This window comes from Marmota marmota, unplaced genomic scaffold, assembly GCF_001458135.2.
Source record: "Marmota marmota marmota unplaced genomic scaffold, marMar, whole genome shotgun sequence".
Classification (NCBI taxonomy): domain Eukaryota; kingdom Metazoa; phylum Chordata; class Mammalia; order Rodentia; family Sciuridae; genus Marmota; species Marmota marmota.
Genome location: NW_026000153.1, coordinates 25,793,799 through 25,809,950, shown reverse-complemented (window position 1 = coordinate 25,809,950; position 16,152 = coordinate 25,793,799). Strand labels below are relative to the sequence as shown.

Here is a 16,152-nt window from a genome sequence, read left to right as displayed (position 1 = left end):
GAGGGTGGCAAATTTGGGGGTCAACAGTCAGGGCCGAATCCATATAATGCTGGTGCCAAAGGGTCTCTAAAAGGCTAATCTTTAGACCCCACCTCTCCACACCTACCTCCTAAGCATTCACACATGTTTGTGTGCACAAAGTCATATACATAGCATGAAACACAGGATCCCAGCCACTCACCAGTATCCAACATTTCCTATACAGCCTCCCATGTGTATACCTTGGCTCATCTTCAACTTGACTGTCCTTCTCTACCTGCCAAAATTATGGCTGTTCCAGGACCTGGTTCAATAGTCAGCTTCCTTTCTCCTCTAATTAGAATGAATGGCTCAACTTCTATATTCCTGTAGCGTTCTCCATGAACCCCATCACTTTAACTCTTAAGTTGGTACAAATATATTATGTTCGTCTGTGGGTTTAAACCAGAGTGTGTATTCCCTTGGGAGAAAACCAGGACTTTCCAAGGGAGTCCATTTGTAGAGGTTCTCCTGCACATGTATTTATCCCAGAACTGATGTAACGGAGAACTTAGTAGTCTCATCCCATTTCCAGTCCCAGTGCCAAGATCTATAAATGTGCCTCTCCTCCCTCTTAAGGGCATGTATACCCCTTATCCATTGGGAAGCTTATGGGTACAGTTCCCTCAGGTAGACAAATCTTATTCCCAGTGCCAAAATAGAAAGGCAGATGGACATATTTGCACAAGGTTGAACAGATAAATAACTCCAGTGGCTTGGTGACAAATCCTTTTGAACATCAGGTAATTTTCCAATTTTTATTTCCAACCAAATTATTTGGCAAAGAACCTGAGTTGTCAGATTATAGATAATTAAGCATAATTTTTGTGACAGACCAATTAAGTGATTTTTGACATATAACATGTAAAGAGTTTTAAAAGTTGAGTGTAATGATGTAGCTATAACAAAAGTCCCTTAATGTACCTCTACTTACTTAGGTATACAAGGCTTTCTGGTGCTTACATCTTATAAGAATAAGAAATACAAGTTGAATTTATGCCAAACCCTCCTGCTTCTAGCAAAAAAAGGACTCCAGTCATTTTTAAGGAATTAATTTTTTAAAAGCTTCATTTAACTCATTATAAGATGCATTTTCAATGACATTTTTCTTTCTTGTTTAACAAATGTCAAAATTTCTACTATATTATGCAGCTGAGGATATAACTCAGTGGTAGAATGCTTGTCTAGCATAGGTTAAGCCCTGGATTTCTCAGCGCTGCCAAAAAAAATATTTATGCAATTTTTATTGACTATTATCACAATGATAACTCAATACATAAAAAAGAATCTAACACTATTGCCCTATGGTGAGAGGAGATTAAAAATTAAATTTTAATCTACATACATATTTCATATGAAGAGATTTTATCAATAAAAAATCTCTGAAGCATAAAGTACATTCAATTAAGATGAGATTCTTTTGAGTGGTAGAATGGAAATAAGTTCAAGAAAGAAAAGATACGTCTGAAAACCCTGCCTGTCAAAGGAAGAACTTGTTCATGCATTTTCTCATGGAGAGTACAGGGCATGAAAATTCTGATATTTGGCTCCCTGGATTACATATTTTAAATGATGGAACAAGTCGAACAATGTTGTACATCTGTTGCAACCAATTGAACCTATAATGGAAATTTTCAGATTTTGATTAAAAATGTAAGCATGTACATGGTTGTTCAGAATTACTTGGGGGGTTACATGAAACAAGTATTGAAATGCATCATGTCAACTTATGTCACTAACTCAGGAACACTTTATCTTGTTTCCTCCTTTGCTTCTAATGCCTGAAACATAGAGAATTAAGTCAATGTAGGCTGAGATGAAGGACAAGCTTTGCTTGTTACTGCAAATGATGTGAAACCCATAAGCACCATTGTTGGATGGGGAGGCATTTTGTCTTTTTATGAGGCATATTCCGTACACCATTTAAACTTGGCAAAACTGATTCTTGAGAAATCTCCTTTCTCAATGATCAGCAGAAATGCAACATCAAGACCTTTAATTTGCATTCAATAAAACAGCAATAAAAATGAATCCATAAAAAAGTACAGATATTCCTCAATTTACAATGGAGTTACATCCTGATAAATGCATGGAAACACATGGTAAATTGAAAATATCATAAGTCAAAAGTGCATTTCATATACCTATCCTACCAGCAGTCTAGCTTAGCAACACAGCACACTGTAGAATTTTGGTAGTTTCCCTCTTAATCTTGTGACTGACAGGAAACTACAATTCCTGTTGCTGTCCAGCATCTTGAGAGAGCATCAGGCCACATAGCACGAGCCCACGCAACAATCAAAACTCAAAGTGTGCTTTCTACTGAGTGTTTATCACTTTTGCTCAGCGGTATATTTGAAAAATTGTAAGACAAACCATTATAAGCCAGGGGCTATCTGTCCTTGGAAGATATTTATATTGAATGTTTGAAATTTTCTTTGGTTACTTTGTAAAAGAAAAATTTTAATGAGCTGGTAGTGAACTGAGAATGATTGTGTTCAACTTGAAGTACCAAGAGCCCTGAGTATTTTCTTCTTTGTATTTGAGTTAGGGAATTTTCCAAAGCTCTCATTTAGATTCAGGGACATTTGAACTATGGGATTATGTAATGCAGGTGGACAGTGGAAGAGTTAATATTTCTTACTTGTGCTCTGTGTCTACTCAGTCGGAAGATAATTTAATCATGAATTTATATTGGGCTTCTGCTAAAGACAAAGTAGGTGCATGTTTTTACATTTGAAAAAATCCTACAGTAACTTTTGAGTTCAAAAAAGGTTGTTCACACTTTAAGAGAAGAGCAAACTTGCCAGCACATTAATTTAAAAATAATGACAGTGCAGACAGAAAATAGCAGAAAGGATAAAGTTAGTGTCATATGCCTTTTAAGATTTCTAAGTTATCAACAGTCAAATGTAGAAGACATCTCGTATTTTTGTTTAGTTTTTTGGGGAGGGAGAATTTTTATTTGTTTGTTTGGTTTTGGTACCAGGGGATTGAACCCAGGGTGCTTTACCACTGAGCCACATCTCTAGACCTTTTTATTTTTTATTTTGAGACTACTCTCAGTTAAGTTGCTTAGAGCCTTGCTAAGTTGCTGAGGCTGGCTTTGAACTTGTGATCCTCCTGTCCAGCTTCCTGAGTTGCTGGGAATACAGGGCTGAGCCATCATGCCCAACCCCAAGATAACCCATATCTTAGTTTGAAATTACAAAGGGCATTCAGGAAGATCAGGAAGGAATCTGAGAGTTTAACAGGAACAACTATCTGCTCATGTTAGAAAATGGGGAAAGGAATGTCCAAAGTTCCAAGTAGACTTTGGCTGGAATATGGTACTTGGACTTTTAATTCAGTACACCTCCACCTGCTGCCCCTGGTTTCAGGGCAGGGTCCTACCTGGAAGTGGTAGCAAAGGCAGAAAACAGGACACATGGAGGATGGAGGACACAGGATCCTCTAGGGGTCCTCCAGCCCTCCTCAGAGCAAAGCAATTCCAAGTTCTCCTTCTACATTTGGATTTTTCTGTTTAGAATTGATGGGGGAGGGCAGTTTTCCTGTACCATGATATCATTTAAAAATTTTCAAAATACGTTATGGTTCTTGGAGTTAATCACTGGGGCAAGCCAAAAGAAGAAAAGGGAAATGGGACTGGGACAGGATGAGCCAAACAGAACCTTTGATTCGGTCAAGATTCTTCTCCTGACAGAGCCACTGTGGAAAGAAGGAATCAGAAGTAGCCTGGAAACTGATGGCGACCAGGTTCGGTCCTCCTCAGAGTGTTAGCTCCTATCTATAAATCGATGCTGAGGGAGGGGTTTGCATGTGGCAGTTGATACAAATGCCTTTCCAGAAGCTTTTCTAGAAAGTTGCTGTCATAGCCTGGCCCCCTACCCCACCCAGCTGCAAAGCTTTGCGGGTTCAGCTGCCTTCAGCTTCTGGCCACCCTTCAGACTGAATGCAGGTTAGGCATCAATATCCACAGTGTGCCCTGTCCAAGCCTTGCACTCCCTTCCTGCTCCTTTGAGTAATTCACAACTCTGAGCAAAGTTGCCCTTTCGATTCCTATGTGACTTCGTTCTTGAGACTCAGGCAACCCCCCTGAGGGTTTCCTTACCTGCATCTGCCCAGCCCTGTCTGCCCATTCCCTGGCACATGCACAGATGGTGTGATGTGGCCGTGACCAAGCCACAAAGGCCTGCGGGAAGATTACCATGAGAAATGGAGGACTTGCCTGGGCAAGAGGGGGAGCTGTGGCCATGGCTCTCACATTATGCACTTTTAAGTGGCTTAACACATGTGTCCTGAATACAGGACTTCTCACACTGTTGATTTAAGGATTGGCAGTTGATTTAATTTCAACTGCTGACTCTCAGTTTTCTTAAAAATTTCTTGGCCTCAAAATTTCTGAGGGATCTAAAACAAGCCTAAACAAGCTTCCCTGTCTCAAAAGTAGATAGAAAATGTGTGGAGATAGATTCATGTCCCTGCTACACCACTCATGTGCTCTGAGCCTCCCTGAGATGCATGAGCCAGAAAACTTCCTTGCCCCAGGTAGTCAGAGTACCTCCCTAGGGACCACCTGGGAAGACGGCTTCACACCTATGTAACAGCAGAGGGGAGAACTGGACTGAGCATTTATGTCAACTGCCATCCTTTTAGGAAAGCATAGTGGGCATTCCAGATGGCACTGCCACTCTTTGTGGGTCTGTCTGTCCCCTCATAAACTGAGTTGCCAACAAGCTCAAACTCTTGGGTTCAAAAACCGAGTCCCCAGATTCACTCACAGGATCTGTTTCATCCAGGCAGCCACCTGGCAATGAGGACCTGCCCATGAAGTTTAGTCTTTTTTTTTTTTTAACATTTTTTTAGTTGTAGATGGAGACAATATCTTTATTTATTTTTATGTGGTGCTGAGGACTGAACCCAGTACCTCACACATGCAAGGTGCACACTCTACCACTAAGCCACAACCCCAGCCCCTGAAGTCCAGTCTTTGTCACAGTCCTGAGGGTGGCATTGTTACCCCACCTTCCAGAGCTCAGTCAGGAAGCTGCTCTGCTCATACTTGAATCCAGGTCTCTGTGACCTAAAGCTCTTTTGCACTGTGTCATGCTATGTGCTCTTTTGCATCGTGTCATGCTGTTTATATGCAACAAAGAGAAAAACATGTTGAACTTAATTTCCCTACTTGTTCAGTGATGGTGGCAAAACACAAGGTAAGAGAGGAATGGCAGGCAATAGGTTCTTGCCCTGTGGGCTCTTGGCCCAGTTATAGTGGAGCAGACTTCTGAGTTGGGATGTTCTCTGGAATGACATCTCTGTGCTGATTGACAGGTGGCATGATCAGAGCAATAGGCAACTCACTCAGAGGTGGCAGCTTATCAGCAAATCATGGGCAGAAAAAGTTTCAGGTTGTGTTAATCCATAAGCAGTGTTTCTTCTTTCTGTTTGGCTTCCAGTTAAGAGTTTTGCTACTAAAAGCTGGGAGTAAATCTAGATAATAGGCACTATTGAAAAGCATTCACTGCATTCAGTATATTGCCTTGTGCATTTGTTTCTCTGAACAATTCCTCCTCCTTCTATTCTTTCCTTTTGAATTCTTGTGGAATGTGTTTTCTTCTGAATGTTTGTTTTTCTGTTTATTTTGTTGTTAAGATCTCATATAAAAAATAAAAATAAATAAAAAAGATCTCATGTAAACTGATACCTGAAGGGATTTCCTCTTGGTTTTGTTAATGACATGATGTTGATCTGCTGTCCAGATGAATGCTGGCAATGTCAAGTGCGATTCCAAGGTTGCTTTACGACTGGTGTACAGTCATACCATTGGAGTGGGCACTTGGGAGTGCCTTGCTGCCTCCATTCATGTTAGGCATCCAGGGACTACATAATGGGAGCAGCAACTTAGAACAAAATACACTGAATTGCAGCAGGACACTGTCCTCCTTTCCAGGACTAAAGTAAAAGTGCATAGATGATCTGCCTTAAAGTGTCTTGAAACTTAAAATCTGTTTCTACATTAGTGTTTACAACAACTTTTGTTTATAGCTGCCCTATAGTTGTGTGTACCTGTTCTTCAAACTCAAGCTGTGTGCATAGAGCTTTCATTGATTTTAGAGAGCCTAGAAACTCAGGAATTAAAAATAATAACCTTGAGCTGGGGTTGTGGCTCAGTGGTAGAGCACTCACCTAGCATGTGCGAGGCCCTGGGTTTGATCCTTAGTACCACATAAAAATAAAATAAAATAAAGGTATGTGTCCAACTAAAAATAAATATTTCAAAAAAATAATAGCCTTACGCATTACTTATATTCAGTTTATCTCCAAATGGGTGGATAGACGTACAGGATGGCTAAATAAGAGATGATCCCTAATATTAATGTTTGACAGAGTTTAACTTTAAAGTGGGTTATAGCTCTCTTCATCTTATTATTCCTGCTACAGCAATCAACACAGGGCCTAGGGGCCAGAAAACCTCAACCACAGATTTATTTTTGTTCTGATTCTTTTAAATTTTACCTGAAGTTTCTCCCCCCAGTTGTTTCTTACTGATATCTAAACTTACTCTCTAAAATATAAAAATTAAGGGAGAACCAAATGCTGAGGAAACATTCATTCATATTTTAGGCTCTCTTTCAAGTGTGGCTTGATTTGTCAGTGTTCTCATACCAGCATTACTGCTTTCTAAGTTTGCTTATATTTTTTAAAACTCTAATTGTTCTTAATTTTCTTATAAAGAACTCATTTTAAGTCAAATTCAGTTAAACCAAGGATCAGACTAGAAATAATCTCATTTATCATATTATTCCTTTAAACATTTAAATGTGTTTGAATACATATTTAAAGGACTAATTTAATCAAATCCTGAGTTTTGGAGAGAAAATTTTGCTTTCAGTTGCATATGTACATAGGGCTCTTTCTGAGAATGTTTCCAGAGGAGGGTGTGGGTGAAGTCATGCCCTCCGTATTTGGAGCATCCTGAAGTTCATATTTCAGCAATATTCACAGAAGGATGTTGCTCTTGTTAGGCAGCATGGGACCTGGAGTGGTTTCTGCTGACTTATCCTTGCCCTGTCTTGTGTAGTGAGCCTTCCCCTGGGTCCCAGCAGTCACTGCAGTGGGGATGGAGTCCCACTGGTGCCATCAGAAGCTGAGGAGACTGTGTCCGTTGGCAGCTGTTTTGCATCAGAGGACACGACCGAGGACTCGGGGGTGGTGAGCTCCCCCTCGGATATCATCTCTCTGGATTCACAACACGACAGCTTGAAGTCCAAGGATAAATGGGCCACAGACCAAGAAGACTGCAGTGACCAGGACCTCACGGGAACCCCAGAACTGGGCCCCCAAAAGAGCTCCTCCTGGGAGAGAAATGGCTGTGGGAACTCACATCTGAGGTGAGTCTTGGCATGTCTGGGAAAGCAAGTCACTTCCATCCCATGTTCTAAGGAGGGGGTTCTTTGTCATGGCAAGCCAATTAAAATACATAAATATCCAAACACCAGGTGCCTTCTGCAGAAATGTGCACCCCTGACTTGATAGTTTTATTACCTATAGTCCTATCCTCATGCCACTTGTAGACATGCAGGCTCTTATAAGTAATACATAATAATGCTTTGCATTTTTTGACACTTCAAACGAATGGTTTGAACCATACTCTTAGTTTATTTTTCTACTCAACAGCATGTTTTAAAGATTTAACCATAATGATATATGTATCATTCATTCCTTTATTTTTTCATTTTTCTTTTTTTAATTTTAAGTTTTTTATTTAATTAGTTACACATGACAGTAGAATGTTCTGTTAATGGACATTTAGGTTGTTCCAGTTTTTCAGGGCTAGGAACAATGGGCAAATTGTTCATATAAGTCTTTATTTAAATAGAATTTTGTAGAAGAAAAATTTAATTAGACAATCAGAAAAAGTCATCTTCAGCTTTATGGAATAATGGCAAATTGCTGTCAAAAATGTTTGTCCTGTTTTTTGGTCTGTGACATCCTATCATTCCACATCTGTACCAATATTTGAGATTAGTAGACATCTTAAGCTTTGCTGATCCTCTGGGTGTCTGATGGCATTTCATGTGGCTTTAGTTTACAATTCTATTATTAGTAAAGATGGGCATCTTGTCTATGTTTTTAACAATTTGAATTTCTCCTTTAATGAATTGCTTTTCAAAGCCTTTGCCCTTTTTAAAAAAATTATATGTTTACCTTTTTTCAATTATTAATTTTTCTTCTGTCAGCTTTTGCACATGAAGAGTCTCTAAGTCTGTGACCTGCACTTATCTTTTTATTGTATAATAATTGTCTTTTAATGTTAATATCATTGAATATATCCTTTATCTCACAAATGTATATTATCTTTGCATATTTAAAAAATGCTTAACATTACCCTAAAGGACTAAAGATAGTCTGAATTTCTTGTAAAAGTTTAAATGTTGCTTATATTATCTTTGCATATTTAAGAAATGCTTACCATTACCCTAAAGGACTAAAGATGGTCTGAATTTCTTGTAAAAGTTTTAATGTTGCTTTCTCACATCAGGGCTCTCCTCTACCTGAGGTCTATTTTTGGGTGTGGTGTGAAGAAAGAATCTATTTTTTTTTCAGGCTCCTATTTTGACTGTGACTGGATATTATGTTTTCATATATGCACTGGTCTGTTTCAGTGCCCTTCAGCATAGTACTGGCTCATTTCTCAATCCCTGCACCAACACCACAGTTTTGATTCTTTTTTTTTTTTTTTCATATGGAAAGGCATGTTACTTCTGTTTCACCTGTCAACTTTTTTCACCTTTTACATAACTTAAAAAAACTAATCTGACAAACAATATTCTGGAAACATTAAAAGAAGTAAGTAAAATAATTTTTAAAATAGTGCATAAGGCAGTCATCAAAATGAATGATTGCTTTTGTATTTTCTATGTTTTGTTCCAACCCAGCCCATATGAACACATGAATCTTCATCTGTTTAAGTAATTATATAATCAATCATATTTGTTTTGATTTATTTTTACCTAACAGTTTATCATGAGTATTTCCCCATGTTATCATACATATTTTCTGATAATTTAAAAATGTAAATCTTCCATCTTAAAGATAATTCCAAAACCAAGTTCATATTCATCAGGGAGGGAATTAGAAAGCAGCAATTGTTTCCTTTCTACCTCTGTACCATTCATGATGCCTTTAACTGAACTTGGCCTCTGTTGTTTGTAGCTCTGAGAGAAGATCAAAATTATGGCATTTCCCTTTCAGTCATTTAACATGAAGAAAAATCTTTTTCTTTTGTAATCTCTAGGTTTGTTTGCATGGGACTTATACATATATGAGTCCTCCACCTAAAACTAATCAGGCATTTTAAACTTTGGGCCCCAGGGATACTGCACATAGGACTCATAGTTTGTTTTGCTGGTGCTGAGACTTATTTAAAATCATTCAGATATAAGAGTGAATGTTGTCTGTGGCTGCATCAAGGATAGTAGTCATTGAGTGTTTGGAACTTTTTCCAAACAGGGTATGTTTTTCTACTGTTATCTCCTAGGTATGCCTGAATTTTGACAATATCCTGGTAGGGAGGGAGGGAGTTTGGTAGCCTGAAAGATTGACAGTAGAATCCCACCAACAAGTTGCTTGACCTTGGAGAGTTCGCTTAACTTTTGCCAAACCTCATGTTCTGATGACGCATATGGATAGTGACACTGACCCAGCTGAGGCGTCATGACTGTGAAGAGCCCAGCTCAGTACAATGTAGGACATGTTGCATAGCTATGAAGCAATCTTCTACATTGTAAAATGACTCCTGTTAGTTTAGGAAATGGGGACACCATTGATTCTGCAGCAGATTACTTTTCTTCACTGGTTTCCAGCAAGCTCATGAATCAAGTGAGGATAAAAATGAGTCCTTCATCCCTGTCTATGATACTACATTATTTTCCCAAGGGGTGAAATCAAATCTCTGCCTGTGATTTTTCATGAGATAAAACACTATAGTTTTGGAGGGACTTTTAAATTATTTTACAGGGATTATCTCAAATGACAAATTAAACATACCCCAAGATTTAGCACTGTTTATCACACATTTATTTACAAATACATGATTTTCAGTACACTTCAGGATGACTTGAAAGCAATGTCTATAGCGTTAAGAGAAGTTGTGAACTCAGTTGCTCAGGGCTGGGCAGATGGTAAGGCTAAGGAGAACTCGAGAGGTGAGCAGCCTCCAGAGTGGAGGAAAGTTTGGATTTTCTTTAAAGACAGCAGCCTTTCCTCCTTCCAGTCATCATCTTGTAAGGAGATTATAGACCACATGTGGCTGTTTTGGGGTGGAGAAGCCAAGCATCCTGGTTTTTATGTGATGACTCCCAAAATTTCATTGCTGGCTACCAACTCAGACATTCAGGGCCAGACTAAGCACACATGCAAGCTGGGTGTGCCAGTTCCCAGATATGCCCTCATCTGAGGATTAAGGGATGCTTTGGTCATTTCACTTCTCTTCCAGAGAAGTAAGCATACTCTTCTTTCCTGTTTGCCAACTTTGATGTGGGTATTTCCTGTGGCTTATCACTTGAAAAATATCTGTTCACAAATAGTTTGGAAAGCCATTATATCCTTCTTTTTTGAAAAAAAATATACACGTGTGTGTGTATGTGTGTGTTGTAGTTAACACTATACCTTTATTATGTATTTATTTTTGTGTGGTGCTGAGAATCAAACCCAGTGCCTCTACCACTGAGCCACAACCCTAGCCCCCCATTATGTCCTTATTTTAGCCTCAATGAGATATAAAAGGCTTTTTGCAAATCTTACAAAGAAACTTGTTCAAATGTCTTTGTTGTGAACACCTCTTAATGCTCTTTTGGATGAGTGCTCCTTTGAGGGCTCTTGGGAAGTGCTTTTCTATGTCTATTCCCTGACACAGGTCACACTTGGGGCAGATACAAGTACTTCAGTTATCTGGCTATAGAAAGAATATGTCTCCTTTGATGAAAATGGTGCCTTCCAGTGAAAAGCTTTGTGTTCATAAGCTTTGTGTTCAGAAGACTATTTTGAGATCTTGGAATACACAAAGGTAGAGAAAGATGGAAGGGGAAGGATTTGGTCCAGACAGACTGCAGGGGGCTCACCAGTCAGTAAAACATAGGTAATGCATAGTGGAACAGATGTCCAAGACTGTCCATGGTCAAATTCAGTGAAATGAGAACCCATGGGAGGGATTGGTGACTTAGAATCAATTGACACTGGAAGAGAGGAGAACCCACTTCTATTCGTGAGAATGTGGTATTAACGGTAGCCATCTGGACAGAAAAACCAGATCAGAATACAGAACAGTGATTAAGAAATTGTGGTACATATACACAATGGAATATTATTCAGCCATAAAGAAGAATGAAATTATGGCATTTGCCTGTAAATGGATCAAGCTGGAGACTAGCATGCTAAGTGAAATAAGCCAGTCCCATAAAACCAAAGGTTGAATGTTCTCTCTAATATGCAGATGTTGACTCACAATATGCATGGGGGGAGGGAGGAATGGAGGTTCACCAGATTGGACAGGGGGAATGGGGGGAAGAGAGAGGGGACTGGGAATAGGAAAGACAGTAGAACGAATGGAACAGAACTCCCCTATGTTCATATATGAATACACAACCAGCGAAACTCCACAGTATATACAACCACAAGAATGGGAAGTTAGTCTCCATGTATGTATAATATGTCAAAATGTATTCTACAGTATATATAACTAAAAAGAACAATAAAGTTTCTTAAAAAAACAAAAATACAGACCAGTGGCATCCATATTCAGAGAATATGACACTGGAAATTGAAACATAGTAATGAATAGGTTTTCTGACAACTCACATTCCCAGGAAGCATGAACAGTGTCCTTGCCCAATGTAGAGCCTCTGTTTTATTTGACCCTGAATATATGCCCCAAGGGCATTACTCCTGTTTTGGGTGGCAAAAGCCAGGTGGTGTCTGAAAGCAGCTTCTGTCCCTATCCCACATGATTCTAATACCTGGTTTCTTTATCTAATCTTGAATATTCTATGAGGAACATTTATCCTGCATGACAAAGGTCCAGGGCCTGACTGTGATGTCGCCCTTTCCATTCCTTTTGGATTCTAGCCCTTAGGGGCTCAGGCAAAGCAGAGTCAGCTTTTTCCACAACTGGCAAGGCCATACCTTTCAGCTTGGAATGGATTCTGCTAAATTTTGAAGATATCCCTGATAGTCACAGACACCGTCAGCTTGCAGGAAGTATCTACCATGGGGTCAGTCACCAGGAAAGGAATTATTGCTCATAGTTTTCAACTTGCCAATGTAGTATCTTCTGTTGCCACCCTCTGTTACTGGATAATTCACGGAACACTGTTTGGAAATAGCAGTAAGTTATTCATGATCTGAGAAAGCCCAAGTGTGTAAGATCTGTGTGGTTCAGATAGAGTTTTCTTGGCTCTCTGTGTTTCCTATACATGTCAAAGTCATCTGGACTTCTGGGCTATGATTGCTTGGGTTCACATATACGGAAATTGGAGGCAAATATGTTTCCGTCAGTGCTTCTGCCACCTGTCCAAAGATTGCTGTGCAGTTTGGCCTCAGCTACAGCTATCTTTTTTTCTTCTATGCAGTTAGGTGGTTCTGTGCAGTTATATTTAGAGGCTCAGCTCATTGCTGCTGCAGCTGCTACTTCACCAATGGGAGCATTGGTGGTCATCACCCAATTCCTTTGGGGCCAAAGACTTAAACTGAAAAGTCTCAAGAATAAATCCCTGTCTTCTAAAAAGAATAAGTGTGAAGGCTTATTAATGATGGCAATATGTTGTTGTGCTGCAGTTTAAAATGAATATGTTTTCCATAAAGTCATTTGATTGAATCCAATTGTAAATTTTCACTGCAAAATAAGTCTGTACCTCAATTCTAACTTGACCTTGTAAGTGGGACATAGTCTTCCTCTAAACTTAGTTCAGTCAGTAAATAAACTCCTGAAGAAGAATTCAGAGATATGCTTTTGGTGGTTGCCCCTTGTTCTGGGAACACATAGAATAGCCTCAGGGAAGATTGCTTGAGCCTCTATAATGGCTTTCTCCTGGGCAAGTGTGCCACTCATGGTACATTGACTTACAAATGTCTCCTCAGATGCATTTGTCCTCTATGATCCAGGCCGAAATTCCTAATTCTTAAAGAACTGCTTAATGTGAAGATTAAAATTCCATAGTTAGACTGCCTATGGTCACATTGCCCGTTGCTCATAGCAGCCTACTTTGGGACCCCACAACTTCACCTCTTGCTTCAATTTTCCTTTTGGTAAAATTAAGATGGGTAGTATAGCCCCCTTAGAATTGTGCCTGGCACATTGCCAGCTTTCAAAACTGGTAGCTGATATTCTTGTTATTGTATCTGTTTACCAACTGGTGGAGGAAGAAGAGAAATTTTGATGTATAAGTATATCTAACTCTGATTATCCCCCTCTTTATAACAACTATGTTTGGAAAAAAAAATGAAACTGATATGGAGAGACACAGAGAGGAATTGCCTCCTTCTACCGGAGATGAAATAAGTGTGGAATTTGCTTGTTTCTAACACTTGAATTTCAAAGGCAAACTTGATGTTTATCTATTTGTGTATAAATATTGTGGAACTTTTGAGTTCTGGGGTTCCATCATTTGGGAACATCAGTTCTTCAGAAATGCTGTAAGAAGTAATATAGAGTAAATGAGTGGGTTTCAAACACTTTTTCTTCTTCTTTCTTATTTCTTCTTCTCTTTTAGCATAGGACCAAATTCAAACACATGCAGGACCCCAAAGATAGAAAATGTAGCTTCTCCGGGTAAAGGGGGCCTCACCTTCTATCTGGCAACTCTAAAAGTTCCTTCTCAGCCCCCACTTGTCCATGGGTGGTAGAGATGATGACTTCAGAAGTGCTTAGTAAGCAATGGTTGCATTGCCTACAGGGCTTGTGGACTCAAGTCCTATCAGGAGACTGAGCTCATACAGTAGAGAAGCTGAAAAGAGACCCAGGCCATAGATTTCCTGGTCACTACAACCTCTTGAGCCCTGAAATGTTGTGACTATTGAGTTCTGACTACAGGAGCATTTGGAACATTTAACATCGTGCAGACCACTGAAACCCCATAACTTTTAGTGCGTTGTGACTACTAGAGCATTTAGAAGTACACTGTGCAGTTTAGATGCCTTCTAGAACCTTGAAACTTTGTAATTATGTTTTCTTTTTAATTTTTTAAAATTAATTCATTTATTTTACAGTAGAATGCATTTTGATACATAGTACACACATGGAGCACAACTTCTCATTCCTCTGGCTGTACATGGTTCAGAGTCACTCCACTAGTATAACCATTCATGTATATAGGGTAATAATGTCCATATCTTTCTACCACCATTTTATCCCCACAAAACCACCCCTCCCCTTCATTCTCCTCTATACAAACCACAGTTCCTTCATTCTATCCCCCATGCCACTACAGATCTGATAATCAGAGGAAACATTCTGCTTTTGATTTGGGGGGAATTGGATTATCCTACTTAGCATGGTATTCTCTAGCCCATCCATTTACCTGCAAATGCTATGATTTCATTCTTCTTTAAGGCTGAGTAATATTCTATTGTGTATATGTACTTCATTTTCTTTATCCATTCATCTGTCAAAGAGCATCTTGGTTGGTTCCACTGTTTACCTATTGTGAATTGAGCTGTAATTATGTTTTCAAAAGTAGCATTTAAAATACTTAAAAGAACTTTGAGAGTTTTACTGTCCAGTAGTGCAGCCACTAAGGCACTTCAATGTCAATTCACTGCCTTCTGTCTTACCAAATTTCTGATAAGAATCCCACAGTCTTTTAAATGATTCCATGTTTGTCGGTAAAGTATCATTTTCTTCTGGTTGTCTTCATCTGTTTTCCTTCATCCTCGGTTTGTAAGTACTCTTGTTGTGTCTTGGCATGGACTTCTTTGGGTTTTTTCCTTTTGAGGTTTGCTAAGCTGTTCTTTCATCACATTTGAAAAATTGAACCATACTTTCTTTCTGTGCTGTACTCTATCCTCTCATTTTACATCTCTGATGACATTAACACTAGCCCATCCCATAGGTCCCTAAAGCTATATTCATGAAAAATTACAAGAGCAGCAGTAGCAACAACAAACTTTCTTCTCTCCATTGTTTTCTTGGATCAAACTCTGTTGACAGATCATCCTGGGCACTGTACACATGGTGGCTCTCAGGGCCACGGTCTTGCTTTCACTGATCACTAAGGCCTGCTTCTGTTCAGAGTCTGTGAAGGTGGTTGTCATTTCTAGGTTTCTGGCTGCTACCCATAACCTCCTCTGAGGTGTGGACTTGCACGGACCCAAATATCCCACCCTCCCCCCAACTGCCCTGGGGGTTTCTAACTCTTTATTTGGGCACACTTTATTTTACAAAATTTGGTATCCCTAGAATCCCCCAAAAGGGCAATTCCACATGGGTGTACGTGACTATTATGTCAGTAGCAACCCTGAGACCGTTTAGCATCTCCAGTTCCCCAAGCCCATGTTCTGGCTCCCTGGGACCTCTGGCAGCATCCAGGAAGAGATTGGGGTACAGAGACTGCATGGCATGCAGTGAACCCAGCCACTGCTTGCAATCAGGCCCATCCTGCCCACTGGTCCACATCTTTCTTCCCTGAAGAGTCTATTGTGGAGATGATGCCACAGAATACTGCGGAATCTCTAGTGCCTTTCCTGATGTGTCTTCTCCAATGGCTACTACCCGCCCTTTCTACACACCACAGGGAGAGGCCTGGAGACAGGCCAAAGCAATCCACTCAAATGGAATCAATTCTACAGTGGCTCCAAGGGAGAACCTTTGCCTACACTAGGTCAAGAGGAGCGAGTCCTTGTCTATATTAGCTCAAGCCAAGTGAGTCACCATCTAAACTGGCTCAAGGCACAGAAGTATCTACCCTGAATAGGAGAGGGAGGCAAAGTGGTCCAGGCCGTGGACTGGGCTCTTGCCCTTGCCCAGAGGCCTCCCTCTATGGGCCCCTGTCTTTTTTTAAACCTGATTTTTTTTTCAATAAATCTTTGGAAAATCAATTTTTCAAACAACTTGTGAAAATACAAATTTATTTTTTTAAA

The 16,152-nt window shown here is 39.6% G+C and overlaps 1 protein-coding gene across 16 annotated transcripts in view; it reads left to right on the top strand.

Annotated features, from left to right (window-relative positions):
• Positions 1-16,152, top strand: part of Cobl (cordon-bleu WH2 repeat protein) — a 276,860-nt gene that overhangs the window by 224,852 nt on the left and 35,856 nt on the right. For all 16 annotated transcript variants that reach the window (XR_007341762.1, XM_048786625.1, XM_048786627.1 and 13 more), the window contains one exon: positions 7,100-7,409. Coding sequence is in view for 15 of the 16 variants with exons in the window: in XM_048786625.1 (XP_048642582.1) it covers positions 7,100-7,409 (310 nt within the window). In the remaining variant the exon portion in view is untranslated. The remainder of the gene's footprint in view (positions 1-7,099; positions 7,410-16,152) is intronic.